This window comes from Vicugna pacos, chromosome 18 (assembly GCF_048564905.1).
Source record: "Vicugna pacos chromosome 18, VicPac4, whole genome shotgun sequence".
Lineage (NCBI taxonomy): Eukaryota > Metazoa > Chordata > Mammalia > Artiodactyla > Camelidae > Vicugna > Vicugna pacos.
The window spans coordinates 24286062-24311233 of record NC_133004.1 but is presented as its reverse complement, the minus strand read 5'-3'; the positions used below and the strand labels follow the sequence as shown (position 1 = coordinate 24311233).

The window sequence follows — 25172 nt, the reverse complement described above, 5'->3', positions numbered from 1 at the left end:
ATTGAGGGGGTGGGGGAGGGGCAGGATGGGGTGGGAAGGCAGTTGGAGGCTGTTGTGGTTGTCTGGGCAGAAGATGGTGATGAGTGGGTGGCAGTGAGGACAGTGGTGGAGAGAAGTAAGTGGATTGGGAGACATTTAGGAGGTAAGAGCCATAGAGCGGGTGATGGACAGGGAGTGAGGGAGAGAGGGAGGGAGGTGATCAGGAGGAAGCCCCAGGTGGCTAGGGCCACCAAGTACGAGAGATGGCACCTGAACCCTCTCATCTGTTGCTCCCCTGTAACCTGGCAAGGTGGGCCATCCAGGCCTGAGATTCAGGACTTACTGCTCCCCAAGACTCCAGCTGCCCACCCACTGTCTTTTCCACCTTTGCAGTCTGGCAAGCTAGATGCCTTTCTGGTGCTGGAGCAGCTGCGGTGCAACGGGGTCTTGGAAGGCATCCGAATCTGCCGGCAGGGCTTCCCCAACAGGATCGTCTTCCAGGAGTTCCGCCAACGGTGAGCGCACTGGGGCCCAGGCACAGGAGGGAGATGGGGTGGCGCCAGGGGTGAGCAGGCTGGGCGGAGGGACAGACGGACGACAGAGATGATCTCAGTCGGTGACTTCTGCCCTGTGTCTCAAGCTACGAGATCCTGGCTGCCAATGCCATCCCCAAAGGCTTCATGGACGGGAAGCAGGCCTGCATCCTGATGGTGAGCCCAGCCCCAGCCCCTCCCAGCCTCTGGTGGCACTGCCAGCAGCTGCTCTGGGTGGGACTCTCCTTAACCCCCAGCCAAATGGCACAATCAAGGTGGGACCTCTTATCCTCTTTCCTTCTGCAGATCAAAGCCCTAGAACTCGACCCCAACTTGTACAGGATTGGGCAGAGCAAAATCTTCTTCCGAACCGGGGTCCTGGCCCACCTGGAAGAGGAACGAGACTTAAAGATCACCGATGTCATCATGGCTTTCCAGGCCATGTGTCGTGGCTACCTGGCCAGAAAGTAAACACCCAACACTGTTGCCTCCCCGCGAACACAGACCAGAAACACACAATTTCAGGGAGCTTTCTGGCCGCATGTTCTGACTCCCTGATTCTAAGAGGCATCACTGTGATTGAATGGCAGCCTTTTCTTGAGGGGGAAGAGAAGCTACCACTTTAAATACATGCACTAGTTATAAGGGCAGGACAGGAAGGAGTTAAGACCATGGGCTTTGGAGATTTAGACCTAGGTTCTTGTCCTGATTCCTCCATTTATTTGCTGAAGAACCTCGGGCAAGTTACTCTACCTCTCTGAGCCTTTGGAAAATGAGCATAATCCTTTCTGCCTCAAAGTTGTATGAGGGGGTCAATGAAATCCTACATGGAAAGGGTTGCGAACAGTGCCTGGTTATCCCGTCAGAAGTGTGAGGATATGATAACATATCTGAAGAAAGAATATTTGGCCGTATCTATATCCCCACGTCCAAGTGGGATTCATGAGGCAAGGTCTTGGAAGACTTGGTGCCTCCTCTGCTTTGGGACGTCTGGGGGCTGGGTGAGGGCTCGGGTCCCTCGGTGAAAGTCGCACCCCAATCAGGACTGCAGGGGCTGGTGGAGTAGCTCTCTGTCCAGGGCGTGTGTTATGAGGAGGTATGGACCACGAGCCCATCTGCAAAGCCCTGACTGTGTCAAGCTGATTCTTTGCCAAGTAGACCCCAAATGGTCAAGGCCAGAGCTGAAGAGCTCTTGGTCCAGGGGTAGACCTGGCCTGTAAAGTTCTCGTTGCCACCCCTCCCACTTCCATACTTAACTAGGGCAGTTTAATTCTTCAGGTTTACTCAACGTCCAAGGTGGTAGCTGCACAGAAGCAAGAGGGTGGGGCTCACTGTTCTGTGGTTTTTCAACCCCAATAGCCCTTAAACAGGAAGGGTGCTGGTCCTGTGTCAGGTTTGGGAGCTTAAAATCCACCTGAGGAAACGCGTGGTTGTCAGGCACCCAGCCTTGGGGAAGACGTGGCTCAGCTGGTGGTGTGTAGGGTGCCTCTAAGGAAGCGGGTAGCATAGATTGGTTTCCAGACCACAGATCTGAATCCAGGGTACTTGTCCACTGAGAAAGGCTCTGACCTGCAGATGATATCCTGGTGCTGATGCTCAGAGCTTCCCAAAGAATCTGAGCTGGAGAAGCTGAAGAGAACGGGGGAGGTCCTTGTGCTAGTCGCAAAATCACCAGCCAAATAGGCGCATCCCGCTTTCAGGAGCTGCTGGGCGGGGTGCTGTGATAGCACAGTGAGCTCTGTGTGGCCGACCAGGACCAGGTCTTCTCACAGCTCCCCCTTCCCTCTCCCCAGGGCCTTTGCCAAGAGGCAGCAGCAGCTGACGGCCATGAAGGTGATTCAGAGGAACTGTGCTGCCTACCTCAAGCTGCGGAACTGGCAGTGGTGGCGGCTCTTCACCAAAGTGAGTGCCTTCACCCCCCATCCCGTCCTGGGTCTTCCCTGGTACACTGCAGGTGTGGGCCTGGAGATGGTTGACAGCAGGTGTGCAACTGAGGATTCAAACCAAACCTCGCCTGCTGTCCATTTTCCAGGCCTGAGAAGGGAGCCCCCTCTTTGGGATATGGATGACAGCCATGACCTTAACACGGATCCAGAGCCTTCCCATCTCTACCAGGACCCCTCCTGTTGCCCATTCACACCCTACCCACTTCCTTCCATAGCCCCTGGCAAGCACTCATCTTCTCCATTTCTATTATTTTTGTCATCTCAAGAATGTTATACACATGGGGTCACCCAGTACGTTACCTTTTGAGATGGGCTCTGTCCCCAAAGCATCCTTCTCTGGATATCCCTCCATCCAGCTTGTTGTGTGTACCCCTTGTTCATTTCTCTAGGTGTAACTTGTTCTTGCCGCGTTGCTGGCTGCCCTGAGCCAGCTGCACAAAGATGTGCTCTGTTGGGATAGACACCACCTCCTTTTAGGTGCCCCGCAGCGTGTGCACCGGCACAACTTTACATTTTTATTGAGCGACTCTTTACTGAGTGCCCACTGTGCACCAGGCGCATTTGTGGTGCTGGGGATACCCTGGCCTCCTGAATATTCTAGCTGAGGGGGGTCAGATAATAGGTGATCACAGGAACCGGTACCTCATGGCAGACGAGGGTAAGTGCAGGAAGGAAGGCACAGTGTGTTTGCCAGGGGCTCCCTAGTGCCAGGCGGGGCTTGAACACAGAGTTAGGAGTCAGCCGGGTGAAGAGCAGGGAGGGGAAGCTGCCTTTTGGAAATGTGCGTCTCCACCGACCCAACTTCTGGAAAGCTCTCCTAAGAAAACTATCGGAAATTTTTAAAAATCAAGAAGTAAGGGCATTCTCTGTGCCTTATTTACAACAGTAAAATTTCAACGCCCAGCCCTGGCAGACTGATGAAGGATGGCTCATCTGCCAATGGGATACTTTTCAACTATTAAAAATGATGGTTAGCTAAAGATCAAGTTGTAGAAACGACGGAACACCATGGGTGTGATGATTATCTTACTGTTTTGGGTAATAACAGCAGCACGTAACACCGGGCAGCATGATCTCAGGCATTTTTTTTAAGGTGTAGGAAAAAAGGCTAGAAGGGAATGCTGGCCAATAATGACTTTGGGGAGGTAGGGTGTGGGGGATTTTTTTTTTTCTTTTCTTTTCTCTTTGGAAGAAAACCTATCAGCTTGTCAGCAGTGGTGCTTTCTCAGGACAGGACTAAATTGAGGGAGGGGAGACTTTCTCCTTTCACTTTGCACTTTTCCATGGTTCTAATTTAGGATTTCTCAACCTCGGTGCTGTGGATATCTGGAGATGGATAATTCTGTGTTGTGGGGGCTGTCCAGGGCATTCTAAAATTTTAGTAGCATCCCTGGCCTTTATCCACTAGATGCCAGGAGCATCCCCCACACCAGTCGTTACAGCTAAAACTGCCCCCAGAAATTGCTAAATGTCCCCTTAGGGGCTGCGGGGTTGGGTAAAATTGTCCCTGGCTGAGAATCACTGATGTCATTTATGACAAGAGTGTATCCCTTGTGCCATGAAAACAAGTGATGGGCTGACCCCGTGTGTGCAGGTGAAGCCCCTGCTGCAGGTGACACGGCAGGAGGAGGAGATGCAGGCCAAGGAGGACGAGCTGCAGAAGACCAAGGAGCGGCAGCTGAAGGCAGAGAGCGAGCTCAAGGAGCTAGAGCAGAAACACTCACAGGTACCAGGCCGGGGGCGCGGCTGGGGCTGTGGGGGCCTGGACGCCTGCTCCTGTGGGGCTCACTGGCCGTCTCCCCACCCTCGATGTGCAGCTGGCCGAGGAGAAGAACCTGCTGCAGGAGCAGCTGCAGGCAGAGACGGAGCTGTATGCTGAGGCCGAGGAGATGCGGGTCCGGCTGGCGGCCAAGAAGCAGGAGCTGGAGGAGATCCTGCATGAGATGGAGGCCCGCCTGGAGGAGGAGGAAGACCGGGGCCAGCAGCTGCAGGCAGAAAGGAAGAAGATGGCCCAGCAGATGCTGGTAAGGCATTGCAGAGGCTGCCCTTGGTGGAGACCAAATCATTTGGCCCTCACGGCTGGCCTGTGAGGTGCATCTGATGATATGTGTCCCCACCGGACAGAGAAAGAGACTAAGGCTTGGAGAGGAATGGCCATCCGCCCGCTCTGTCCTCCTGCCCTGCCTTTCACGTGCAAATACCTTTTCTCACAATAGCAACCCTGTGTGAGGGGTAATTGAGTTAGTAAGCCATTGTTGCAGAACAGAGCACCCCAGGACTTAGCAGCTTGGAATAATAAACATTTATCTCACACAGTTATGCATCTGAGAGTGGCTTAGCTGGGTGGTTCTGGCTTAGAGCCTCTCAGAATGTCGGATGGGGCTGCAGTCATCTGAAGGCTTGACTGGGGCTGGAGCACCCGTGTCCCCGTGGCTCACTCACATGGCTGTTGGGAGGAGGCCTCCTCAGCTCCTCACTCTGTGGGCTTCTCCATGGGGCTGCTTGAGTGCCCTCACAGCACAGTGGCTGGCTTCCCCCAGATGGAGTGAATCAAGAGAGAGAACAGGGGAGAACGCCCAGTGCCTTTTACAGCCTGATGTCTGACTTACACTCCATCACTTCCTCTTGATTTTATTTGTTAGGAGCAAGACACTAAGTCTGGCTGACATTCAAAGGGAGAAGGATTAGGCTCCACCTCTTGCAGGGACAAATATCAAAGAACTTGTGGACATATTTTAAAATCACCATGGTATCTACTGTCCCCATTTTACAGATGAGGAGACTGAGGTTCCATGAAGCAACATGGCTCACTCAAACCTTTTATTTCCAATGAAAGGAGATTGCAGAGCCCTGGGGGACATCAGGTCCAGCCTCTGGATCAGTTGGTCCCCAGAGCTCCAGGAGAGTGACTTTGTTTTAAGCAAGGCTGTGATTCTTTTCCTTCCTCCCACAAAAGGACCTGGAAGAACAGCTGGAGGAAGAGGAAGCTGCGAGGCAGAAGCTACAACTTGAGAAGGTCACAGCCGAGGCCAAGATCAAGAAACTGGAGGATGATATCCTGGTCATGGATGATCAGAACAATAAACTGTCAAAAGTGAGCGGGGGTTGAACACCTTTGTTAAAATGACAGGCTCATCAGGGCTGAGGACTCCAGATACTTTCCCTTTTTTTAGCCAGATACAAGGTACTGAAGGCTGAGCAAATGGTTACCTCTGGCATTAATGTGGTGGCCTTGTGACTGCTGTCTGGATGCAGGTGTGCCGTGGAGAGGGTCCCTAGTGGTCCCACCAGCACCAGGGCTGCCGCAGAGCAAATCTCATAAACACCATGACCAGTTGTGCAAAGGCAGGCAGGCTAGGTGCCTGAGATTCAGGGGTCACTCCCACATTCTCACAGACCACTTTCACTTAGCAATAGGGGGACCAGCTGTCCTGGGACTGAGGGATTTCTGGGATGTGGGACTTTCAGCCCCCAAACCAGAAAAATCCCAGTGCAAACCAGAATGAGTAGGTCACCCTAGTCAGTAACCTCTAAGCAGCCCCAGTGAGGGCAGGCTACCTTTAGTCCTTTGAGCTGGATGTCAGCTGCGCACCAACTATGAGCCAGGCCCTGTGTCGGAGGAGGACCCTGTCCTCATGGGGCTTATATTCTAGTGAAAGAGCAAGTAGGAAATCATACACACAACCATTAATTGCCATTGTGATCAGGGTTCTGAAGGAGGTGTTCACCATCTTTTAAGAGCAGAGCACTAGGGGATGGAGGTGGGGGATTCACAGAAGGCTTCCTGGAGGAAGTGACATTTAAGTGGAACCTGAAGAGTGAGGGGCAGTTAACGGGAGATGGGGTGGAGGCACATCCCAGGCAGGTAGTCCCATCTGTGCAAGAGCCCTGAGGTGCGGAGGAGCCAGCCTGTGTGTAGGAAAGAGGGCCTGGGACATGAATTGTGAGGGGAGGAAGGGCCAGAGGTGGGGAGTGGCCAATCTTTGGGGATTATTATTGTTAAGAAACTTCTCTTTTCCCATTTAAATGGGAATAATATGGGTTTTCCTTTCAACTGTTGATTTGGAAATTACTAACAGCGAAATGTAGAACCTGAAGAAAAGGAAAAAACAAACAATATTTCTTTTTCTTTCCCCCCAAAAAGGAGCGAAAACTTCTTGAAGAGAGGATTAGTGACTTAACAACAAATCTTGCAGAAGAGGAAGAAAAAGCCAAAAATCTTACGAAGCTGAAAAACAAGCACGAATCTATGATTTCAGAACTGGAAGGTAAAACGGCTACCCAGGGAGATTTTGAGTGGATATTATAAAACTGGGAAAATCAGAGAGGAAATTTAAAAACAGCATGTTATTGCAAGAGAGGGCCAACCCTGTCCAGGCTGCCACTCATTCTCGGTGAACACACACATTAATTCTAGAAGGTGCCTGTCACCAGGACTGACTTTCCTTCCACAAGACAGTGGCGTGAGCGGGTCAGTTACCAGCGAGTGTGTATGTGTGTGTGTGTGAGTTTCATGTTTGTGAATTTCCTTGTGTGAAATGCCTGAGTGGAAAGGCTGGTCCTCCAGGGGTCTTTCTGGTAGTGTCCACCTCCTGAAGGGCCCTGGCTTTGTCGTAGTGCGGCTGAAGAAGGAGGAGAAGAGCCGGCAGGAGCTGGAGAAGCTGAAACGGAAGATGGACGGTGAGGCCAGCGACTTACACGAGCAGATCGCAGAGCTGCAGGCACAGATCGCCGAGCTCAAGATGCAGCTGGCCAAGAAGGAGGAGGAGCTGCAGGCGGCCCTGAGCAGGTAGAGGCGGGCAAGGCCTGTCCCGTGTGTTCACATGCCCCGAGGGTCCTGCTGATGGGCAGGGGGACCCCAGTCTTCCTCCTCCTCCAGGCAGGCCTCCATCTCCTGCGAGGTGGCCTGGCCTGCTGGCACCTCCAGAACCTCTGCTTTGATTTTCTTTTCTTCCCTCCAAACTCATCCTCTCTGCTCCCCTGCTCCCAACATGTCTGCCTCTTGGGTGCCCAGCCTTTGTTGTCTATACCCTGGTTCCAGATTCCTGGTTGCACACATAGTTAGTTCCATTAGCATATTAAACACCATGTGTCTGAGGCTGGGAGGTCCCTCCTGTCCCCGCCCCCTCTGTCTAAGGTCCCTCTTTTTGTGAATGCCAGTCTCCTCCCTAGTGTCTGCCCACTTCCCTTCCCTGCGCAGCGTGCAGCAGCCCTCGGATTCGGGCCATCCTGTGAGAGGTGCCCCACACCTGTTCCTCTGTGCCCCTCTTCTCCCAGCTCTTAGCTGGGCTCACTCTAAGGGCCTCCCCCTGGAGCTACTGCAACAGCAACTAACGGTTATTTACTTGCTCACCGTATGCTAAGCTCTCTCCAAGCAGTATCTTTGCAGACACCTGGCCAGGTGTCTGTTACCTCCACTCACTGAGGTGGGAGGCGAAGGGACAGTGACAGTCACCTGGCTTTTAAGAGGTAGAGCTGGGATTCGCTTCCTGATTGATCTCCTGGCCAGCTCTCTCAGCCCATTTGTGCCACATGCCGGTGCTCAGGTGATGGACCAAAGACATCACTCAAGTGAACGTGCTCAGAAAACTTTGCTGGCTCGTGCAGGAAAAGCCAGGTTCCTCAGCCTGGCCCTCACAGCCACCCGCCCTCCACAGTCTGACCCTAACCTAACCGCTTAGCTTCCTCCCTTGCTGCTGCCCATTCACAAGTACAGTAAATATAAGAGCCCGCCTTGCCTCACCCTGAAGAATTCCACCTTGTGCCGTCCCTCACACCAATCCCTTTCCATCCATTGTGGACAAAACCGGAGGCAGCCCCACCATGGTCAGGAGGGAGCTCCCTTCCGTGACATTCAGGCAGTGCTTCCCCCATCCACTCTGACCCACAGTCACTCCCTCCCCTGGGTTTAACATCCCCCCAAGCAGTGTCTGGCCAAACGCTTTGCATGCAACAGAACTCAAGACACTGAGCAAACGGAAGAAGGAATGAACCAGTAGTTGCCAGGGAAGAATGATTGTCTAGCATGCAGAAAGCATCTATTAGGCTCCTACTGTGGACAAGGCACTCTGCTAGTCTAGGACCAGTGCCTTGCATTGTCTCTCTCTGTCTCTGTCTCTCTCTGTCTCTGCCTGTCTCTTTCTCACACATACACACACCTACATGCCTGTGCAACATGTTTTGCTTTTTTACATCAGACCTTGGAACTCACGTCCTACATAAATCTCCAAGCAGTCCAGCCTAGCAAGGAGTCTGCCATGTGTCTTGGGACACAGTTGAACATGTTTTCACATCTATGGACACAAATGGCTGGTTCCAGAAAACCACTTTTGACCACATTGCGGGATGCACTGTAGGGGGCCCGGGACCCCAGGGTCTTAATTCTAGCGACCTGTCTCTGGCAGGCTTGACGATGAAATCGCTCAGAAGAACAATGCCCTGAAGAAGATTCGCGAGCTGGAGGGTCACATCTCTGACCTCCAGGAGGACTTGGACTCAGAACGGGCAGCAAGGAACAAGGCTGAGAAGCAGAAACGGGACCTGGGGGAGGAGCTGGAGGCGCTGAAGACAGAGCTGGAGGACACGCTGGACAGCACGGCCACCCAACAGGAGCTCAGGTGAGAGGGTGGCCCTGCTGTCCCGCCGCACCGAAGGGATGGATGGTGGAGAAGGAGCAAACATGAGCAAATCCTGAGTCACAGGGTTCCTCAGGCCCAACATGTACCGTCCTGATTGCGTTTGGCTTTAACTCATAGAAGCGTGTTTATTTTCAATCTTAGTTTGCATCATAACAGGAGGACATATTCAATTAAAATGATTTGGAAACTATAGAGTTAGATACTAAAAACATCACCTGCAGTCCCATCACAGTTGACATTCTGGGGAATTTCATTCCTGACTTTTTCCTGTGTGTACTTAGTGTGCATAATAAGTAAATCCCCAACATCCAGTCTCCAATTGTGTGTGAATAACTTGTGTTAAATTTTTAAAATAATATTTAACAGATGGCTCTTTAATTGGAGAGTCACTACTGGCTGGCGGACAGACAATAGCAACCAAAAACCCAAACCAAAACAAAACCCACCACAAAAAAACGGGGCTCCTGCCAGATAATGAATGCTGCCTTTAGTGAAATAGGTCGTTTATTCATTCAACAAATAGACCAATGTATTTTGAGAGCGCCCTGTGTCAAGTACTGTGCTAGCATTGGAATTTATTTCCCACAATTCGGGTTTCGGCTATATCACTTACCCGGGCCTAGAAGCCAGCACAGTATCCTGCTCCCTTCCCACTGGCCCAGTGCAGGGGCTCTGAGTCAGACTATCTGGGTTCAAATTCTTGCTCTGTCACACAATGGTTTTAACACCTTGGGCAAGCTGCTTACTCTTTCTTAGCCTTTGTTTTCTCATCTGTAAAATGGAAATAACAATATACTTGCCTCTTGGGTTGCTCTGAATATTATATGAGATGGTATATACCCAGAACTTAGGCCAGGGCCTGGCATATAGTGCATGCTCGGCAAATAAGAGCTAACATTTGTATGTGCAGAATATTTTGCAATTCGCTTTGCAAACCTTCCATTATCATTTGTTGGATTTTGTCTATTTGTTTGCCGGTCCTGGGAGATTCTGGACAGGTAGCAATGCTCCTCGTTTTGCAGCTGAGGAGATTCCAGGTCCAGAGAGGGTAGGTGACTCACTGAGAATGCACATCCAGGGAGGAGGTGGTGGTGATGGAGACTTCAGGGTCCTGGGAAAGCTCTCGTTCCCTGTGCAGCACCGTCTGAGGTGAACCGCCGTCTCCCCCTGCTGCCACCTACTGTGCTCTTCCCACCCAGAGCCAAGAGGGAGCAGGAGGTGACGATGCTGAAGAAGGCCCTGGACGAGGAGACGCGGTCCCACGAGTCCCAGGTGCAGGAGATGAGGCAGAAGCACACACAGGTTGTGGAGGAGCTCACTGAGCAGCTGGAGCAGTTCAAGAGGGTGAGTTGCAAAGCCTTTTTTGTGATAACAAAATAAAAAGAACAATATGTCAACAGCTTCAAAGAACTACGTATCAGGGACCTTACTAAGACCAATTACGAGCTATAATGTCTCTAAGGAGTGATGGCAGCCTGCATTTATTAAGTGCTTACGGCACACTGTCAAGTCATCTTTACAACCACCCTATGGGATAGGAACAAGACCATTTTACACATGAAGAAACTGAGGTCCAGAGCACCTAGAGGTCACACAGCTAGTCAGTTTTTCTTTGGGAAGAGCTGCTCTCACCACCATATGACAGCATCTGTTTCTGACCTGCACAAAGCAAGAGCGGGCTGGGAAGGCCGGCCCACCATCTCAGGAGCACTGAAAAGGAGGGCTGTCTGTGTTTTACCTCTGAGCACTTTTCAGATTGTTGGGGAAAACTGGCGACATCGTTCCTACCTCGGCTTCCTTTACATGTGGGTAGTTTTGTCACCATTCTGGAAAAAAGGGTTTAGGGGAGTCCAGATCCCATGTGGTCCCCCAGGGTCCTTGCTTATCTGCATGCACTGCTACCCTAAGAGGCACTTTGTCCCTGTCCGAGGTCCCAGCAGCACTTAGTCATGCCTGGGACAGAGGAATGGCCTCTGAGGCTGCCTGGACACTGCACAGCACCTTCCTGGGGGCTGAGGAGGAGCCGAATGCTGTTTGGGACCTCTGCTCTTGGGACCCACACGCTTCTCTCTTGCTTGTTTCTGCCTCCCTACAGCCCTGGGAGAAGCCTCCTCCTTTTGCCTGCTTTTTCCCAAAACACGTTTTTTTCTTAGGGAAACACACGTGCCTACAGGAGCTGGTTAGGTAAAATAACTCTCTCTTAACTTTCACAGAAAGCAGTGTACATTTGATGATGAATGTGATGGGCAGTAGGGAGTGGTGGTGACTGGGGCCAAGTGGAGCCTGACTGCCCCATTTACAGGGCCAGGTGCTACTCAGGTCCAGCTGATTGTTGCCTTGGAGGAGGGCAAGACCCCTGTTTCCAGATCTTTAGTTTGTTTTTTGAAAGTCAGAATTATTGAGGTGCATGCAGTAAAATTCAGCAATTTTCAGTGTATAGGTCAATGAATTTTGACAAATGTATTCATTAGGGTAACCACCACCCAGTCCTGATATGGAACATGAGATTTTCTAAAAGAGAAGCCTAGGAATCCAGATTTTTATGTGATGTTTCTTTATTAAAGTATTAGAAGGCACTGCATGGATCAAACAGAACATGATGGCAGGTTGGCTGTAGCCCAGGGGATGCCAGTTTGTAACTTCTGAGCTTTCAGAAAACAGAATCCAAAAAGCCTCCCTGGTGATTGTGTGTCCCTTCCCTGAGGTGGGGAGCACAGGTCCCCAGGCCTACCCTGAGGGAGGGAAAGGAAAGAGGAAGACTCCCCAACAACGTAGGTCCGTATCTTAAAATGCTCTCCCAGCCGCAGCTATAATGCCTTCTTCCCTCCCCCCTGTTTCTCTGGCCAGGCCAAGGCCAACCTGGACAAGAACAAGCAGACGCTGGAGAAGGAGAACGCGGACCTGGCCGGGGAGCTGCGGGTCCTGAGCCAGGCCAAGCAGGAGGTGGAGTACAAGAAGAAGAAGCTGGAGGCACAGCTGCAGGAGCTGCAGTCCAAGTGCAGCGATGGGGAGCGGGCCCGGGCCGAGCTCAACGACAAGGTCCACAAGCTGCAGGTGAGGCGGGTGTCGCTGGGACAAACCCTGGCAGGGACGGAGCTCCTCCAGCCAACCGAAGCCTCTTGCGCTGCAAAGCCAGTCTGTTTCCTCTAGTTACATTTCTCGGGGAGATGAGATGGTTGCCCTGTTCAATTCAATCTTTTCAAAACCCTCATCTGTTCATTCAGTGAGTATTTGAGTGCCTGCTGTATGCCAGGCACTGTGTTTAATCCTGAGATACAATGTAAGGAAGAAGACAGACCCTGTCCCTGCCCTAGGAAGACTCCAGCCTAGGGGAGGGAAAGACATTAATAACCACACAAATGAATGTCAAATGATACTGGAAAGGGGAGGCTAATCCAATAAATGTAAATAATATGGGGGCCTGACCTGTGGGAGAAGGAATCAGGAAAGGCTTTCCTAAGATGGACATACAGTCTGACAGATAAGTAGAAGTCTGTCTACTTACAGGCAGAGGGAACAGCATGTGTAAAGGCTCAGTGGTATGTGGGAAATTAGAAGCGATCACGTAAGGCAAGTAGAGCTACAATGTCAAGTTGAAAAGGGAAATGTGGCACAAAATGGGACGAGAGAGGTAGGTTATGGCCAGAGGACAGAGGGCCTTCAAGGCCCTATTTCACATATATGTTGATCTCTACTCTGAGTGATGGGAAACCACTGATGGGTTTTAAGCTGAAGAATGATGTGGTCTGTCTTTGGTTTTAATTAGCTTTGAATAGCCAAATGTGTCTTTCCTTTCACGGAGTATTTCTGATAAATATTTAATGTGCTTACAGCCTGGGATGAAGGACAGGGAAGCATTAAGTATGAATTTCCCACATCCAGGTGAGCGCAGGGGCTTTGCTATCCCAGTACAAGCAATGTCCCGGAGGAGAGGGGTCACGATCGTTGATATCCTCATTGTAAATGGGAAGTGAGCACGGATGGTGGGCTAGTATCTCCAGAAGGAATTGCTCAGAGATACCAGGGCCTGCAGTAAAAGGCAGAGAAAGGCAGAGGGCTTTTACCTTTAGTGTCTGAGTCTTTGGTTTTGCCATAAGGGTCAGTGAAAGGGCGAAGAGTAGGGGTGAGGAAGAGGGGTGGTAGGGGTGGGGCCCTCAGAAGTGGAGGTAACACCTGCAACCTCTTCTCCAACTTTAGAGACAGATGCGTCTGGACCATCTCTCAGTGTCTGGACCCTGAGACCTGCTGCTTTGTCTCCCCACCTCGGGAGGGATCAGGGCCCAGTCAATAGAGCCTAAGGCTCTAACTGGGTCTTAGAAGCAGAGTCTACAGCCAGAATTTGCAACCTGAGTGACTGTGACCCAGCCCTCTAGCTCACGGATACTTCTCAATCAGTGGATACCCCAAGGCCCGTCATATGAGCTAAAAGGGCTCTTCGTACTTAAAGAGGGTCCTGTTCTAGAGGTCCTGACTAACCGCAGTCTCTTGGCACCCTCAGAATGAAGTGGAGAGTGTCACGGGGATGCTCAACGAGGCGGAAGGGAAGGCCATCAAGCTGGCCAAGGACGTGGCGTCCCTAGGGTCCCAGCTCCAGGACACCCAGGTGGGTATCATGCCGTGTCATCGAGTGGCACCTGGGGTACGACCTTCTTGGGGGTGGTTCCCTGGGACTTCTGCGCGTGTCCTTTTCATAGGAGCTGCTGCAGGAAGAAACCCGGCAGAAGCTCAACGTGTCCACCAAGCTGCGCCAGCTGGAGGACGAGAGGAACAGCCTGCAGGACCAGCTGGACGAGGAGATGGAGGCCAAGCAGAACCTGGAGCGCCACATCTCAACTCTGAATATCCAGGTGCTGGCTGGTGTCCTTGCTTCTCTGGGCCTGAGCCCTTAAGGGTAGCCTGGGGGCTCTGGTGTGATGACAGGTGAGCGCTGGCGCCAGTGTGCTTGGCTCGCCGGCTTCCCCTGATGTTGCATTTCTTCAACCTTCAGGAGAGTGATTCTCAGGGTGCAGGGGGGTAGGGATGGGACTCCCTCACCGCCCTCCTCTCACCCCGCCCTGGACACTGCCATTTCAGCTCTCCGATTCGAAGAAGAAGCTGCAGGACTTTGCCAGCACTGTGGAATCCCTGGAAGAGGGCAAGAAGAGGTTCCAGAAGGAAATCGAGGGCCTCACCCAGCAGTACGAAGAGAAGGCAGCTGCTTATGACAAACTGGAAAAGACCAAGAACAGGCTTCAGCAGGAGCTGGACGACCTGGTCGTCGATTTGGACAACCAGCGGCAACTGGTGTCCAACCTGGAAAAGAAGCAGAAGAAGTTTGATCAGGTAGGGGCTGGGGGGCCCTCCGCTCAGTTCACAGACACTGGCTGCGGGGCGGGGGCGGGTCTGCGAAGCAGCCGGGGTGACTGCTGTGGGTCAGCATCCCCTCCCTGCTCCAGCAGGGGGCGATGGAGGGCTGGCCTGCTTTGGGTGAGACAGGAAGGCTCCTGGATCAGAATGAGGAGTACCTTTCCAGGTCCCACCACCCCGAGGGCCATCCAGAAACCCAGTCATGCAGTGCTTTCTAGCCCCGATCAGAAACAAGGCTTATTAATTTCATTCAGTTAACAAGCATTTATTGAGTGCCTACTGAGAATTTCATTTAGCGTCTACCCTTTGAATACCATTTTCCCCTAACATTTTGTTACAAAGAATTTTGAGCCCACAGCAAAGCTGAATGCCTTGTACAGGGAATACCTGTATCCCCATGACCTGGGTTCGATCACGAACATTGCACCATACAGACTTTATCACACATTTATTTGTAAGGGTGAACTGTCCCTGTCACCTGCATCTCACCTTCTGGATGCATTCCAAAGCAAATTAGACATCTGCTCACTTGCCCCTTGATCCCTCAGCATTGCACATTAACTACGGTTCATTAAAAATTTTTTATATAGATTTCATTCTTTGAACTTTTCGGGGGGAGAAGGGACAATTAGGTTATTTATTTATTAAATGGAGGTACCGGAGATTGAACCCAAGACCTCGTGCATGCTAAGCATGTGCTCTACCACTGAGCTGTACCCTCCCCCTGCATTCATTTTTAAAAATAATTTTTCTTCCTTTGAGGTAAAATTCCTTACAATGAAATGCATACATTTTAAGTGTACACTCACTGAGTTCTGATAAACACATACACCTGTATGACCCAGACTCCTCTAAATACCAACTTTTCATGTATTTACTCAGATTTAATAAATATGATTTGGTTTACAAGTGACTCAGGTAGGGGAGGGCATAGCTCAGTGGTAGAGCATGTGCTTAGCATGCATGAGGCCTGGGTTCAATCTCCGGTAACTCCCTTAAAAAAACAAAACAAGTGACTTGGGATTTATTCCAAAAATCAATTTTGGGATTGTACTCTGAGGCCCAATGCCTGGGGTGTGGGGGCTCAGTGCCCCTCCCCGACTGGACTCAGTGCCGGGCTTCCGTCACCCATCCCTCCTCTGCGCTGGAGGCTTGTCCTCACTGCTCCTAATCTGCTGTATCATTATCTGGTCGAGGGCCTGACGTTGCTTTATTCTTTTCCTGTCACATCCAGTGGAGACTGTGTTGACTGCTGTCTGGGAGTCCCTGTTATTTACCTGTGTTTGCTGAATTCAGGCCATCTGGGTTTTGGATGTGACCACATATACTGCTCTGTCTCTCTGAAGATGGGATTAATGCCTACCGCACTCATAGGGCACTTCTGTGAGGGAGCTACTGTGGCCGTGAAACAACAGAAGAATAACTGGCCTCTGGCAGGATTAAATGTCACTCTGATCTCAGTCGCAGTACATTCTAACCAACATTAGTGATTTCAAAGCACAAAGATGCAGCAGATGCTGGCTCTGCATTAGGGTGACCTAGAAGTTGGTGAGGACTATTGTAAACTGTTTCCACAGACTTACTTCCACCTGCACCAGGATGCATTCAGTGGCTCCTTCCCCGTGTTTGCAGTTAAATGCAGCCGACCCTCGGGCAGGCCTAGAGCTCACCTCTGGGTCTTCTGCTGTGTTGCAGTTGTTAGCCGAGGAGAAAACCATCTCTTCCAAATATGCGGATGAAAGGGACAGAGCCGAGGCGGAAGCCAGGGAGAAGGAAACCAAGGCCTTGTCCCTGGCGCGGGCCCTGGAGGAGGCCTTGGAAGCCAAAGAGGAACTCGAGAGGACCAACAAGTTGCTCAAAGCCGAGATGGAGGATCTGGTTAGCTCCAAGGATGATGTGGGCAAGAACGTAAGTCGCTCTTCCTCGTCTCTGCTTGTCCAGGTTTCCCCCACCCGCCCTCTCTGCTGTTTTTCAGTCCGTGGTCGGGGAGGGGGTGGTTGGCTCTGTGCCTCTTTCATGATAAGCAACCATCAGGAACTGAAGGTACCCTCAGGCTGGTGCAAAGACAGAGCCTGGCTGGAAACAGCACTTGGTATGGGGCAGGGGTGGGGTGGGGATCTGAGTCAAGGTTCTGAGAGGAAGGCTCTGGTCTGGACTCCTAGTCACACATCCTGTGGGTGGCAAAAGCCGTCTCCTTGACCTTGATGAGCTGCCTGTCACTGGGGTGGCTGGACCATCCTCACAAAGTCAACCGTCATGTAAACAAGGTCCATGAGCTGGAGAAGTCCAAGAGGGCCCTGGAAACCCAGATGGAGGAGATGAAGACCCAGCTGGAAGAGCTAGAGGATGAGCTGCAGGCCACAGAAGACGCCAAGCTGCGGCTCGAGGTCAACATGCAGGCCCTCAAGGGCCAGTTCGAGCGAGATCTCCAGGCCCGGGATGAGCAGAATGAAGAAAAGAGGAGGCAGCTCCAGAGGCAGGTAATCCATCTGGGGGGTGGAGGGGTGGGGGGGAGGGGGACATGGGGCGGCCTGCTTCCTTCCTTCCACCGCTACTTCCTGGAGACTCTGATTTCTCACCTGTGAGCACGGGATGAGAAACCCACCTCGCAGGTGGTTGTGCTCACCTGGGCACTGGGTCAAGGCTGCGGCAGGGGGAAGGGCTCTGAGGGGCGGTCCTACCCCCCAGCGCACGTCCCTCTCCTCGCTCAGCTTCACGAGTACGAGACGGAACTGGAAAATGAGAGAAAGCAGCGTGCCCTGGCAGCTGCGGCCAAGAAGAAGCTGGAGGTGGATCTGAAAGACCTTGAGCTGCAGGCCGACTCGGCCATCAAGGGGAGGGAGGAAGCCATCAAGCAGCTTCGAAAACTGCAGGTGGGTGATGCCCTGAGAGCGCGGCGAGGGGAGTCGGGTCAGCGGCAGGCCTCCCTCGGTCACTGCTGCCTGTTCTACACCACTTAGCTTTTGGTGGCTGTTTCCAGCCCTGGGCGGGGCACTGTCATCGGGCATTTGGCCGCAGCCCTCAGGTCATGTCACAATGTCGTAGGTCGGCTGAGCCCAGCTAGAACGGTGCCCCCAAGCAGCCACCTGGCCACCTGAGGCTGAGGGCTCTGTGGTTATGTGGGAAATCCCAGGTGTTGGCACAGAAAGGCAATCTGAGCAGCAGGTCTCAGTAAGGACCTCCTGGCTTGTCCCTCCTGTTGACTCACGCAGGCTCAGATGAAGGACTTCCAGAGAGAGCTGGAAGATGCCCGTGCCTCCAGGGAGGAGATCTTTGCCACGGCCAAAGAGAACGAGAAGAAAGCCAAGAGCTTGGAAGCAGAGCTCATGCAGTTGCAGGAGGTGAAGACTTCTCCTGGCTCTGAGAGCCCTGGTGGGGAGACTGTGGTAGCAGCCCTGGGCACCCAGGCTTGTGCACCCTCGCCCAGCATCCCACATGGGTGGACCCGGTAGCGAGGGCAGGGAGAGACACGGGGTTTTCTCCATGATGTATCTGCAGGCCTCCCCCTGGGCTCAGAGGAGGCAGAGCCACTGTCAAGGGTGGCCGTGGAGACTGCTGGGGGCCTGGTAACAGGAGCAGGGTGGATGCTCGGGGCAGGGGATTCAGTCCTTCCCCGGCAGACAACAGGTTTCCTTCCCCACCGCCTCCCACCATCCAGGATCTAGCCGCAGCCGAGAGGGCTCGCAAACAGGCAGACCTGGAGAAGGAGGAACTGTCCGAAGAGCTGGCCAGCAGCGTGTCAGGAAGGTATGAGCCGCATGGGGAGGAAGGGGGGTTCCCTAGACTCAGATGATGAAGAAGAGATGGTCACAGGAGAGCCTCCTAGACCCCAGTTTAATACTGAAAATGATACAATGTTCAGCTGAGCCTGTGATGGGGGTCACAGAGCTTTCATATCCTATTTGGGGGTGTAGCTCAGTGAACAGCGTGAGGGAACGGACATCCGGGGACATCATGGAGGAGAGAGCTCGTCCTTGTCCCAGGCTTGGCTCTGCTGATCCCAGCTAGCTCCCCACTTCCCAGCTGTGTGACTGTGGACAAGCTTCTCTGAGCCTCAGTTATAAAAGAAGGAAACTCCACAGCGTTGCTCTTTTAAGAGAGGAAGTTCTCTGAGGCATAGGCGGCTGGAGGCCCCAGAGCTGCTGCCTTCCCCTTAGGAACACGCTGCAGGATGAGAAACGCCGCCTGGAGGCCCGGATCGCGCAGCTGGAGGAGGAGCTGGAGGAAGAGCAAGGCAACATGGAGGCTATGAGTGACCGCGTCCGGAAGGCCACGCAGCAGGTGGGCACAGGGCAGCACGTGCCTTGGATCTGCCCTGGTTCAGGACATGCCTTGTAGGCTCCTGTGTGCCAGGCCTGGGTTGGGGTGATGAGAGCGTGGAGATGGGGAGTAGAGACCCGCCGTGTCCACTCCCATGTACCCATCCCCTCTTCCGGTCACGCCAGCACCCTGCTCGCTATCCTTGGAGCACTTAGCACCAGCCTGCAGGGTCCCCATTTGGTGGTTCCCTCCAGCAGATGATGCATGCCTTCCTGCTCTTTCCCCAGCCCCTATCAACAGTGAGCACTCAGTGACATCACTGGGCACCAGCTCTACGATGGGGACCATTGTGTGACCTAGAGCCAGGGAGCCCGGGTGGCACTAGGATGTTGCCTGAAGAGCTGCCTCTTGAGCTGAGCCTTAAAGGATGACTAGGAAGGAGCTGGTGGCTGGAGGAGAGGGGGAGGACTCCTGGGTGCTCCAGCTCCAGGGACTCACACAGAGGCAGACAAAGGCTGGGGACTGTGGGGAAGTTGTTCATCTCAGTTGATCACCTCGATGCCCCTCTGTGCCCTCCACCTGGTGACCTTACCCTCCTCTCCAGGCTGAGCAGCTCAGCAACGAGCTGGCCACGGAGCGCAGCACCGCCCAGAAGAATGAGAGTGCGCGGCAGCAGCTCGAGCGGCAGAACAAGGAGCTGCGGAGCAAGCTGCAGGAGATGGAGGGGGCAGTCAAATCCAAGTTCAAGTCCACCATTGCGGCACTGGAGGCCAAGATTGCACAACTGGAGGAGCAGGTCGAGCAGGAGGCCAGGTACGAAGGGACCAGCACCCCAATGACAGCCTGCTGGCCAGTGAGTGGCAGGGCGCTGGGGGTCAGTCAGCCCCTCTAGGCATCAGTTTGGGCTGAGAAATGAGCTCAGTGGTACCCACGCTGCAGCTGTGCTGGGAGAGCTAAGTGAGAACACAGGAAGGTGCATGCCCTCGCCTGGATCCTCACTGATGTCAGCCAGGCTCCCCAGGAGCTCACATCCCTTTACCTAACCTGTGTGTGCAGGATGTCACATTAACAGGGACACAAAACGTCAGGCTGTTCAGCACACGCAAACACGGGAAGTCTTCTCCCTTAAATACGTGCGGTCACAGCGCATTCATGACCCTCAGCTAGGGCTGGGGTCCTTGCATGCCTTTTTCTTCTGGTAGATGGCCCACATGCCACACAGCTCCCCCACTGAAAGTGTACAGCTCGGTGGCTCTCAGTATACAGTTCATAGGCAACACTCATCACAGTCAACTGTAGGACACTGTTACCACCTCAGGAGGAAACCCTGTACCCTTAGCCATCACCCTCTCCCATCCCCAGCCCGAGGCAACCACAGATCTACTTTCTGTCTTTATGGTCCATTCTGGACGTTCTGTAAAATGCAACGACACAGCAGGAGGCCCCTGGTGACCGGTCCTGTCACTGAGCATGTTTTCAGGGTCCCCCGTGATGAGCAGGTGTCAGCACTTCGTTCCTTTCCCTGGACGAATACTGTTCCAGGGATGAGCCCTGATTTGGGCTCCGGGAAAGCGCCCACAGTGGGTGGGTGTGGTGCCGGTCTGGTTTACACACCGACTGCAGGGGAGGCCCTCCCCCTCTGAACCGTCCCCGCTCCCCGTCCCGTATGCACAGAGACAAACAGGCGGCCACCAAGTCACTGAAGCAGAAGGACAAGAAGCTGAAGGAGGCCCTGCTGCAGGTGGAGGAGGAGCGCAAGATGGCAGAGCAGTACAAGGAGCAGGTACCCATGCCCCCGCCCCGCCCAGCCCTGCTGCCCGGCCACGGGGCCCCCCTGACCCCCAGGCCACTCCCTGACAGGCCGAGAAAGGAAACGTGAGGGTCAAGCAACTCAAGAGGCAGCTGGAGGAGGCAGAGGAAGAGTCTCAGCGCATCAACGCCAACCGCAGGAAGCTGCAGCGGGAGCTGGATGAGGCCACGGAGAGCAACGAGGCCATGGGCCGCGAGGTGACGGCGCTCAAGAGCAAGCTCAGGTGAGGGCCCGGCCCCCGGGGGCCTCGTCTCGTGGGCTGGGTGCGCAGGTCAGCCTGGAGCACCCGCAGAGACTTGGGGTATCGACGCAAAGCCTCCCTCTCCCCAAAGCCCTGGCGGCTTTCCTGCTCAGCATCGTGGACGCGGCGCCAGCCAGCAGGTGCGGGATGGGGGCGGGGCCAGATCACACTGAGCAGCACACCTCCTATTCTGACAACCGACCCATCCCATCCTCCTGGTGAGGAGGAGGAGGCAGCATCTCCGTCTCCTGAACTCTTTCTTCACTGCATCCTCGACAACTGCAGAATGCCTTCTCTCTTAACCTTTCCTCTGGACTTTCTCTTCCCCACCTTTCCCTCAATCATGGTTTCTCAGCACTGCTGATGTTTGGAGCTGGACAATTCTTTGTTTATCGTGGGCTGCCGTGTGCATTGTAGGATGCTGCGCTGCATCCCTGGCCTCCACCCATTAGACGCAGTGGCATGTCCCCGGCTGTCCCCCGGGGGTGCCATCATCCAGCCAAGACCTTCTGCCTTAGGTGGACTCTGTACTTCTGAGCTCCGTCCCATCCCGCAGTCCACCTGCTTCCCTGAATGTTTCAGCTCTGAACTTCCTGTCACACTTGCTAACACCCTCCAGGTGGATGATCCAGCCTCTCCAGTCCCTGACTCTCTCTCCTCCAGAGCCCGCCACTCCCCAGGCTTTCCCAGTTAACTTTCAGCCCCAACCTGACCGTCAACCATCTGCCTGCCATCACCTTTCTCTGGCTCACTTCCTGTGTCTCCGCTGGGGTCTTTTCAGCCCCTCGGCTCATCCTCCCTCGGGTGAGACTCTGTGGTTACGGTCAGCCTTTCCCACATCCTCAACACTCTGGTCCCTCCTGCTGTGTTGTACTCACTGGGTTAAAACTCAGATTAAACCCAGCTGCCCACCTTCTGCAGCTCAGAGTGGTGTGGGAAAGCAAACAGGCGTGCTGCCACTGTGCCTGGAAACACCAGGCTGACCCCCCTAGGGCTGCCTGGACCGCCCCCTCCCCCGTATCCTCTCACTTTTCACCCTCCCTAAACTTACTGTCTCCACCATCCTCACTCAGCTAATGACCTCACCTCCGACTTAACGGGAAGACAGAAACGTTCACTAAGTATAGACAAGCTCCCACCTCCCTCCATCCCTGCTCGTTTCGTCTACTTTTCCCCCTAATTCTGTGCCGAACTGTCCAGCGCCAACTGAGGCCAACCCCTGTTGGGCTCCCCTTCTTGTTTATTTGAGGATATTGCTCTAGAAATTCTTACCCTCCTCCCTGGCAAATCTTCTGTCTCACTGAGGCACATTCTGTCAGCTGAACAAACCTCTAACCCCACTTCTCTGGTGTCTCTTCCCATGAAGCTGTAGCCCAGTGGTCCGTCCTCAGCCCTGGCCTGACTCGGCAGCACGTGCTGCCGCTCACCGCTTCTCCTCGCTGCCCTTCCCGGGCACTCGTCTGGCTTCCTTCCCACCTTTCTGGCCGCCTACCTTCATCTCTTCTGCAGGTACCTCGTGTCTCGCAGCCTGACCGCCGTCAGACGGCCCAGGCCACCTTTTTGGTCTCTCTCCATCCCCACCTCTGCCTGCCCAGGGCGCCGTCTCGGTTCTCTCTTCATCTCCATCTCTGCTCATTCCCTAGGTGATCTCAGTCGGCCTGGTGGCTTCAGAACCCCATCTGCGGCTAGTGACGTCCAAGTTTCTGTCGCCAGCCCAGACCTCTTGGAATCCTGGGATCCCAGACCTGTTTGACACTCCCACTCAGTGCCTAACAGGCCACACCCAGCCTGAGCCCTGACTGAGCCCCTGCACCCCAAGACCAGCCCCTCTCACAGCCCACCCCAGCTCCAAGCTGCCACTAACCTGAGCCACAAGCCTGGTGGTCATTATTTTTCTCTCTTCCTTACACCTTGTATCCAATCTGCTGGGAAATCTGGCCAACTTTCCCTTAAAAAATGCTGTACCCCCAGAATCCACTTCTTGCCACCCTGGTCCCACCTGCCCTCTCCTCCCGATTAGACAGCTTTCTCAGCCGCCTCCTGGACCTCTCTGCTCCCATGCTGACCCCCTTATAGTCTGTGCTCAATGGAAATGAAGTTGGAGCGTGTCCCTCCTTCATTTGGGTCCTTCCATTGACTCCCGTCCCACTCAGACCAAAGCAACATCTTCACAATGGTTCAGCTAGGCCCTACGTGAACTCTGCCCCCTGTCCCCTAACTTACCACTCCACCTCCACCTTGTCCTACACCGCCCCAGGGCCTTTGCACTAGCTGCTCTCCCTGCCCGGACTGTTCTTCCCCCAGCTCCCTGCACAGCTGGCTCCCTCCTTCCCTTCCTTCAGGTGTGTACTCATCCATGTTACTAGAATTTCCCTACCTGTCTGTAATTTCCAACTTTACTCCCTCCAGCTCTCCTCTCTCTTCCTCCCGTCATCATATAACTTGCTATTTATTTTATTTATCTCGTTTACAGTCTGTCCTCAGTCTAGGCCTGCAAGCCCATGAGCACAGAGGTTTTGTCTGCTTATTCACCCCCAGGGTCTAGGATAGTGCTGGGTACAGAGTCAACCTTCAGTCATGGAGTCAGAGATGACGTTTCTCCAACCTCATTCTCATCCCACCGTTGCCACTTTGCCTTAGTCTCTTACCACTTACACTTATGTTGACTTGATGTTTCCTTTGAAGTTAACTGTGTGAATCATACATGTATCTACTTACAAGTGATACTTACCACCCCCTGTATTGTTACACCAGTATCATTTGCATCGACAGGTCACAATGAAATTAAACCAGTGAAAACAAAGCAACAGTGAGTTCTAGCTATTGTGGCCACAGATTGATGAATGTGACCTGAAGGCCTACTTCTCAGTTAAAAAGGACATGACGGAAGACATTAGCACCAAATAGACATTCTTCGACATAATCAGATGTCTTTAAGAGTTGAAAAGGGAATGCCTTTCTCACTGTGCAATTCAGTTACTCATGGTGTGCCCAGGAACCCTCTGAAATCACCTGGAGTCTTGACTCCAGACTGAGAACCACTGCACGGGACAAGGGGAAAGCCCAAAGCCCTTTTGAAAGGGGGAAGAGAGCAGCTGATTCAGGGGACAGGGATTAGGGAAGGAGCCCCCTGACTATGCAAGGTGAGGGGTGGTGTGTCCCCACCGACAGACACCCCCTAGACCTCACTCTGCTGCTAAATGGACACTGCCTTTCCTCAGAGGCGGTCTACGTGGCGGGGAAGCAGTCAGCCTCTCCAGCTCTCTCATCTTTCTGTTGTCACTGCTCCCTTTCTTGGGACGCATGATTCTTGCTGCCCACATTCACCATCCCCTTGGATTCCACCCCAATCAGCCCTTCTGAGGCCGTCCAGGCTGGTATCAGACCACCCATTTTTTACACTTAATATGAACATACATGTAAACGCAGGTAGAAGCCAGGTCCTACCTTTTCTGCCTTCTCTGAGTCTTGCAGATATATAAAAACACAAAATCAAGCCCTGGAGCTTCGAGTGAGGCTGGCAAGCCCAGCCAGCTCCTCAGCGAACAAGGAATTACAAAGCAAGTTTCACCAGCTAGATAAATCTCAACACAAGCTGTCCTTAAGAGCCCGACCAACGTGTCCATCACTTCGCACATTGCCAGGCATCTCCACGTGAGCTGCCAAAGGTGCCCACCTCCACTGTGGGCGTAAAAGGCCACGAAGATAGAGTATAAAGCGAGAGGCTGCTGCAGGCTCCTTGCCCGAATCTGTTTGGGTTCTGTTCCCACAAGTCTCTTTAGTACTAGCATACTCAGATTCCTTTACCTTCCTGACAGGTATGCAGAGTGAGAGGACACCATTTCCGTTCTTAAAAGCAGCTCTGAAGGATAGAAATTTGCTTTTTAATTGAAAGAGAGAGAGAGAGAAAAGAAAAGGCGTCCTTCTATGTGCCAGCCTCGTCAATAGCTCTTGGCTTCAGGTGCTCCGCCGAAAGATTGACTTAAAGTGCCTTTAATTATTTAATTGAAGCAAATGCCTCTAATGATTTAAAAACGCACTTGAGCAGGAAGATGGTAACCATGGGGGGCTCTCTCTCTCTGTTTCAGAGGTCCCCTCCCCCAGGAAACTCCGCAATGACTCACCAGGTATCATGCCTTCAGCTTCGCGGCTCATGTGTGTGGCTCTTGGTTTCCATCTCCTTTCTGCCAACGCACCCTCCCTGTCCGTCCTCACCCCGTTGTTTTACCCCTTGCAAATTACTGAGATTCCTACAAAATCTGAAGGCCTGGATATCTTAGTTCAAAACTGTCTCTCATCAAAACCAAGACTGACACAAGGGAACCTCATCTCTGGACCCATTTCCCCTTCCTTCCTTCCTCCTGCTTTGGCGTATGACGTGGCACTAATGTGTCCTGTCACCGCGTGCTCAGGGTTTAG

The 25172-nt window shown here is 53.1% G+C and overlaps 1 protein-coding gene across 2 annotated transcripts in view; it reads left to right on the top strand.

The window, feature by feature from the left end:
* Positions 1-25172, top strand: part of MYH11 (myosin heavy chain 11) — a 106191-nt gene that overhangs the window by 77619 nt on the left and 3400 nt on the right. Inside the window, exons 17-41 of one of the 2 annotated variants that reach the window (XM_015245943.3) lie at positions 373-494; positions 620-689; positions 819-979; positions 2306-2414; positions 4053-4184; positions 4276-4482; positions 5415-5552; positions 6603-6726; positions 7076-7247; positions 8863-9075; positions 10296-10440; positions 11944-12150; positions 13595-13699; positions 13791-13943; positions 14170-14418; positions 16138-16350; positions 16710-16922; positions 17154-17315; positions 17655-17783; positions 18101-18189; positions 18600-18723; positions 19307-19515; positions 20377-20485; positions 20563-20735; positions 24842-24880. In XM_015245943.3, the coding sequence (XP_015101429.1) occupies positions 373-494; positions 620-689; positions 819-979; positions 2306-2414; positions 4053-4184; positions 4276-4482; positions 5415-5552; positions 6603-6726; positions 7076-7247; positions 8863-9075; positions 10296-10440; positions 11944-12150; positions 13595-13699; positions 13791-13943; positions 14170-14418; positions 16138-16350; positions 16710-16922; positions 17154-17315; positions 17655-17783; positions 18101-18189; positions 18600-18723; positions 19307-19515; positions 20377-20485; positions 20563-20735; positions 24842-24872 (3759 nt within the window). In that variant the 3' untranslated portion in view covers positions 24873-24880. The remainder of the gene's footprint in view (positions 1-372; positions 495-619; positions 690-818; positions 980-2305; positions 2415-4052; positions 4185-4275; positions 4483-5414; positions 5553-6602; positions 6727-7075; positions 7248-8862; positions 9076-10295; positions 10441-11943; positions 12151-13594; positions 13700-13790; positions 13944-14169; positions 14419-16137; positions 16351-16709; positions 16923-17153; positions 17316-17654; positions 17784-18100; positions 18190-18599; positions 18724-19306; positions 19516-20376; positions 20486-20562; positions 20736-24841; positions 24881-25172) is intronic. The other variant, XM_006212088.4, reaches the window with a different exon arrangement.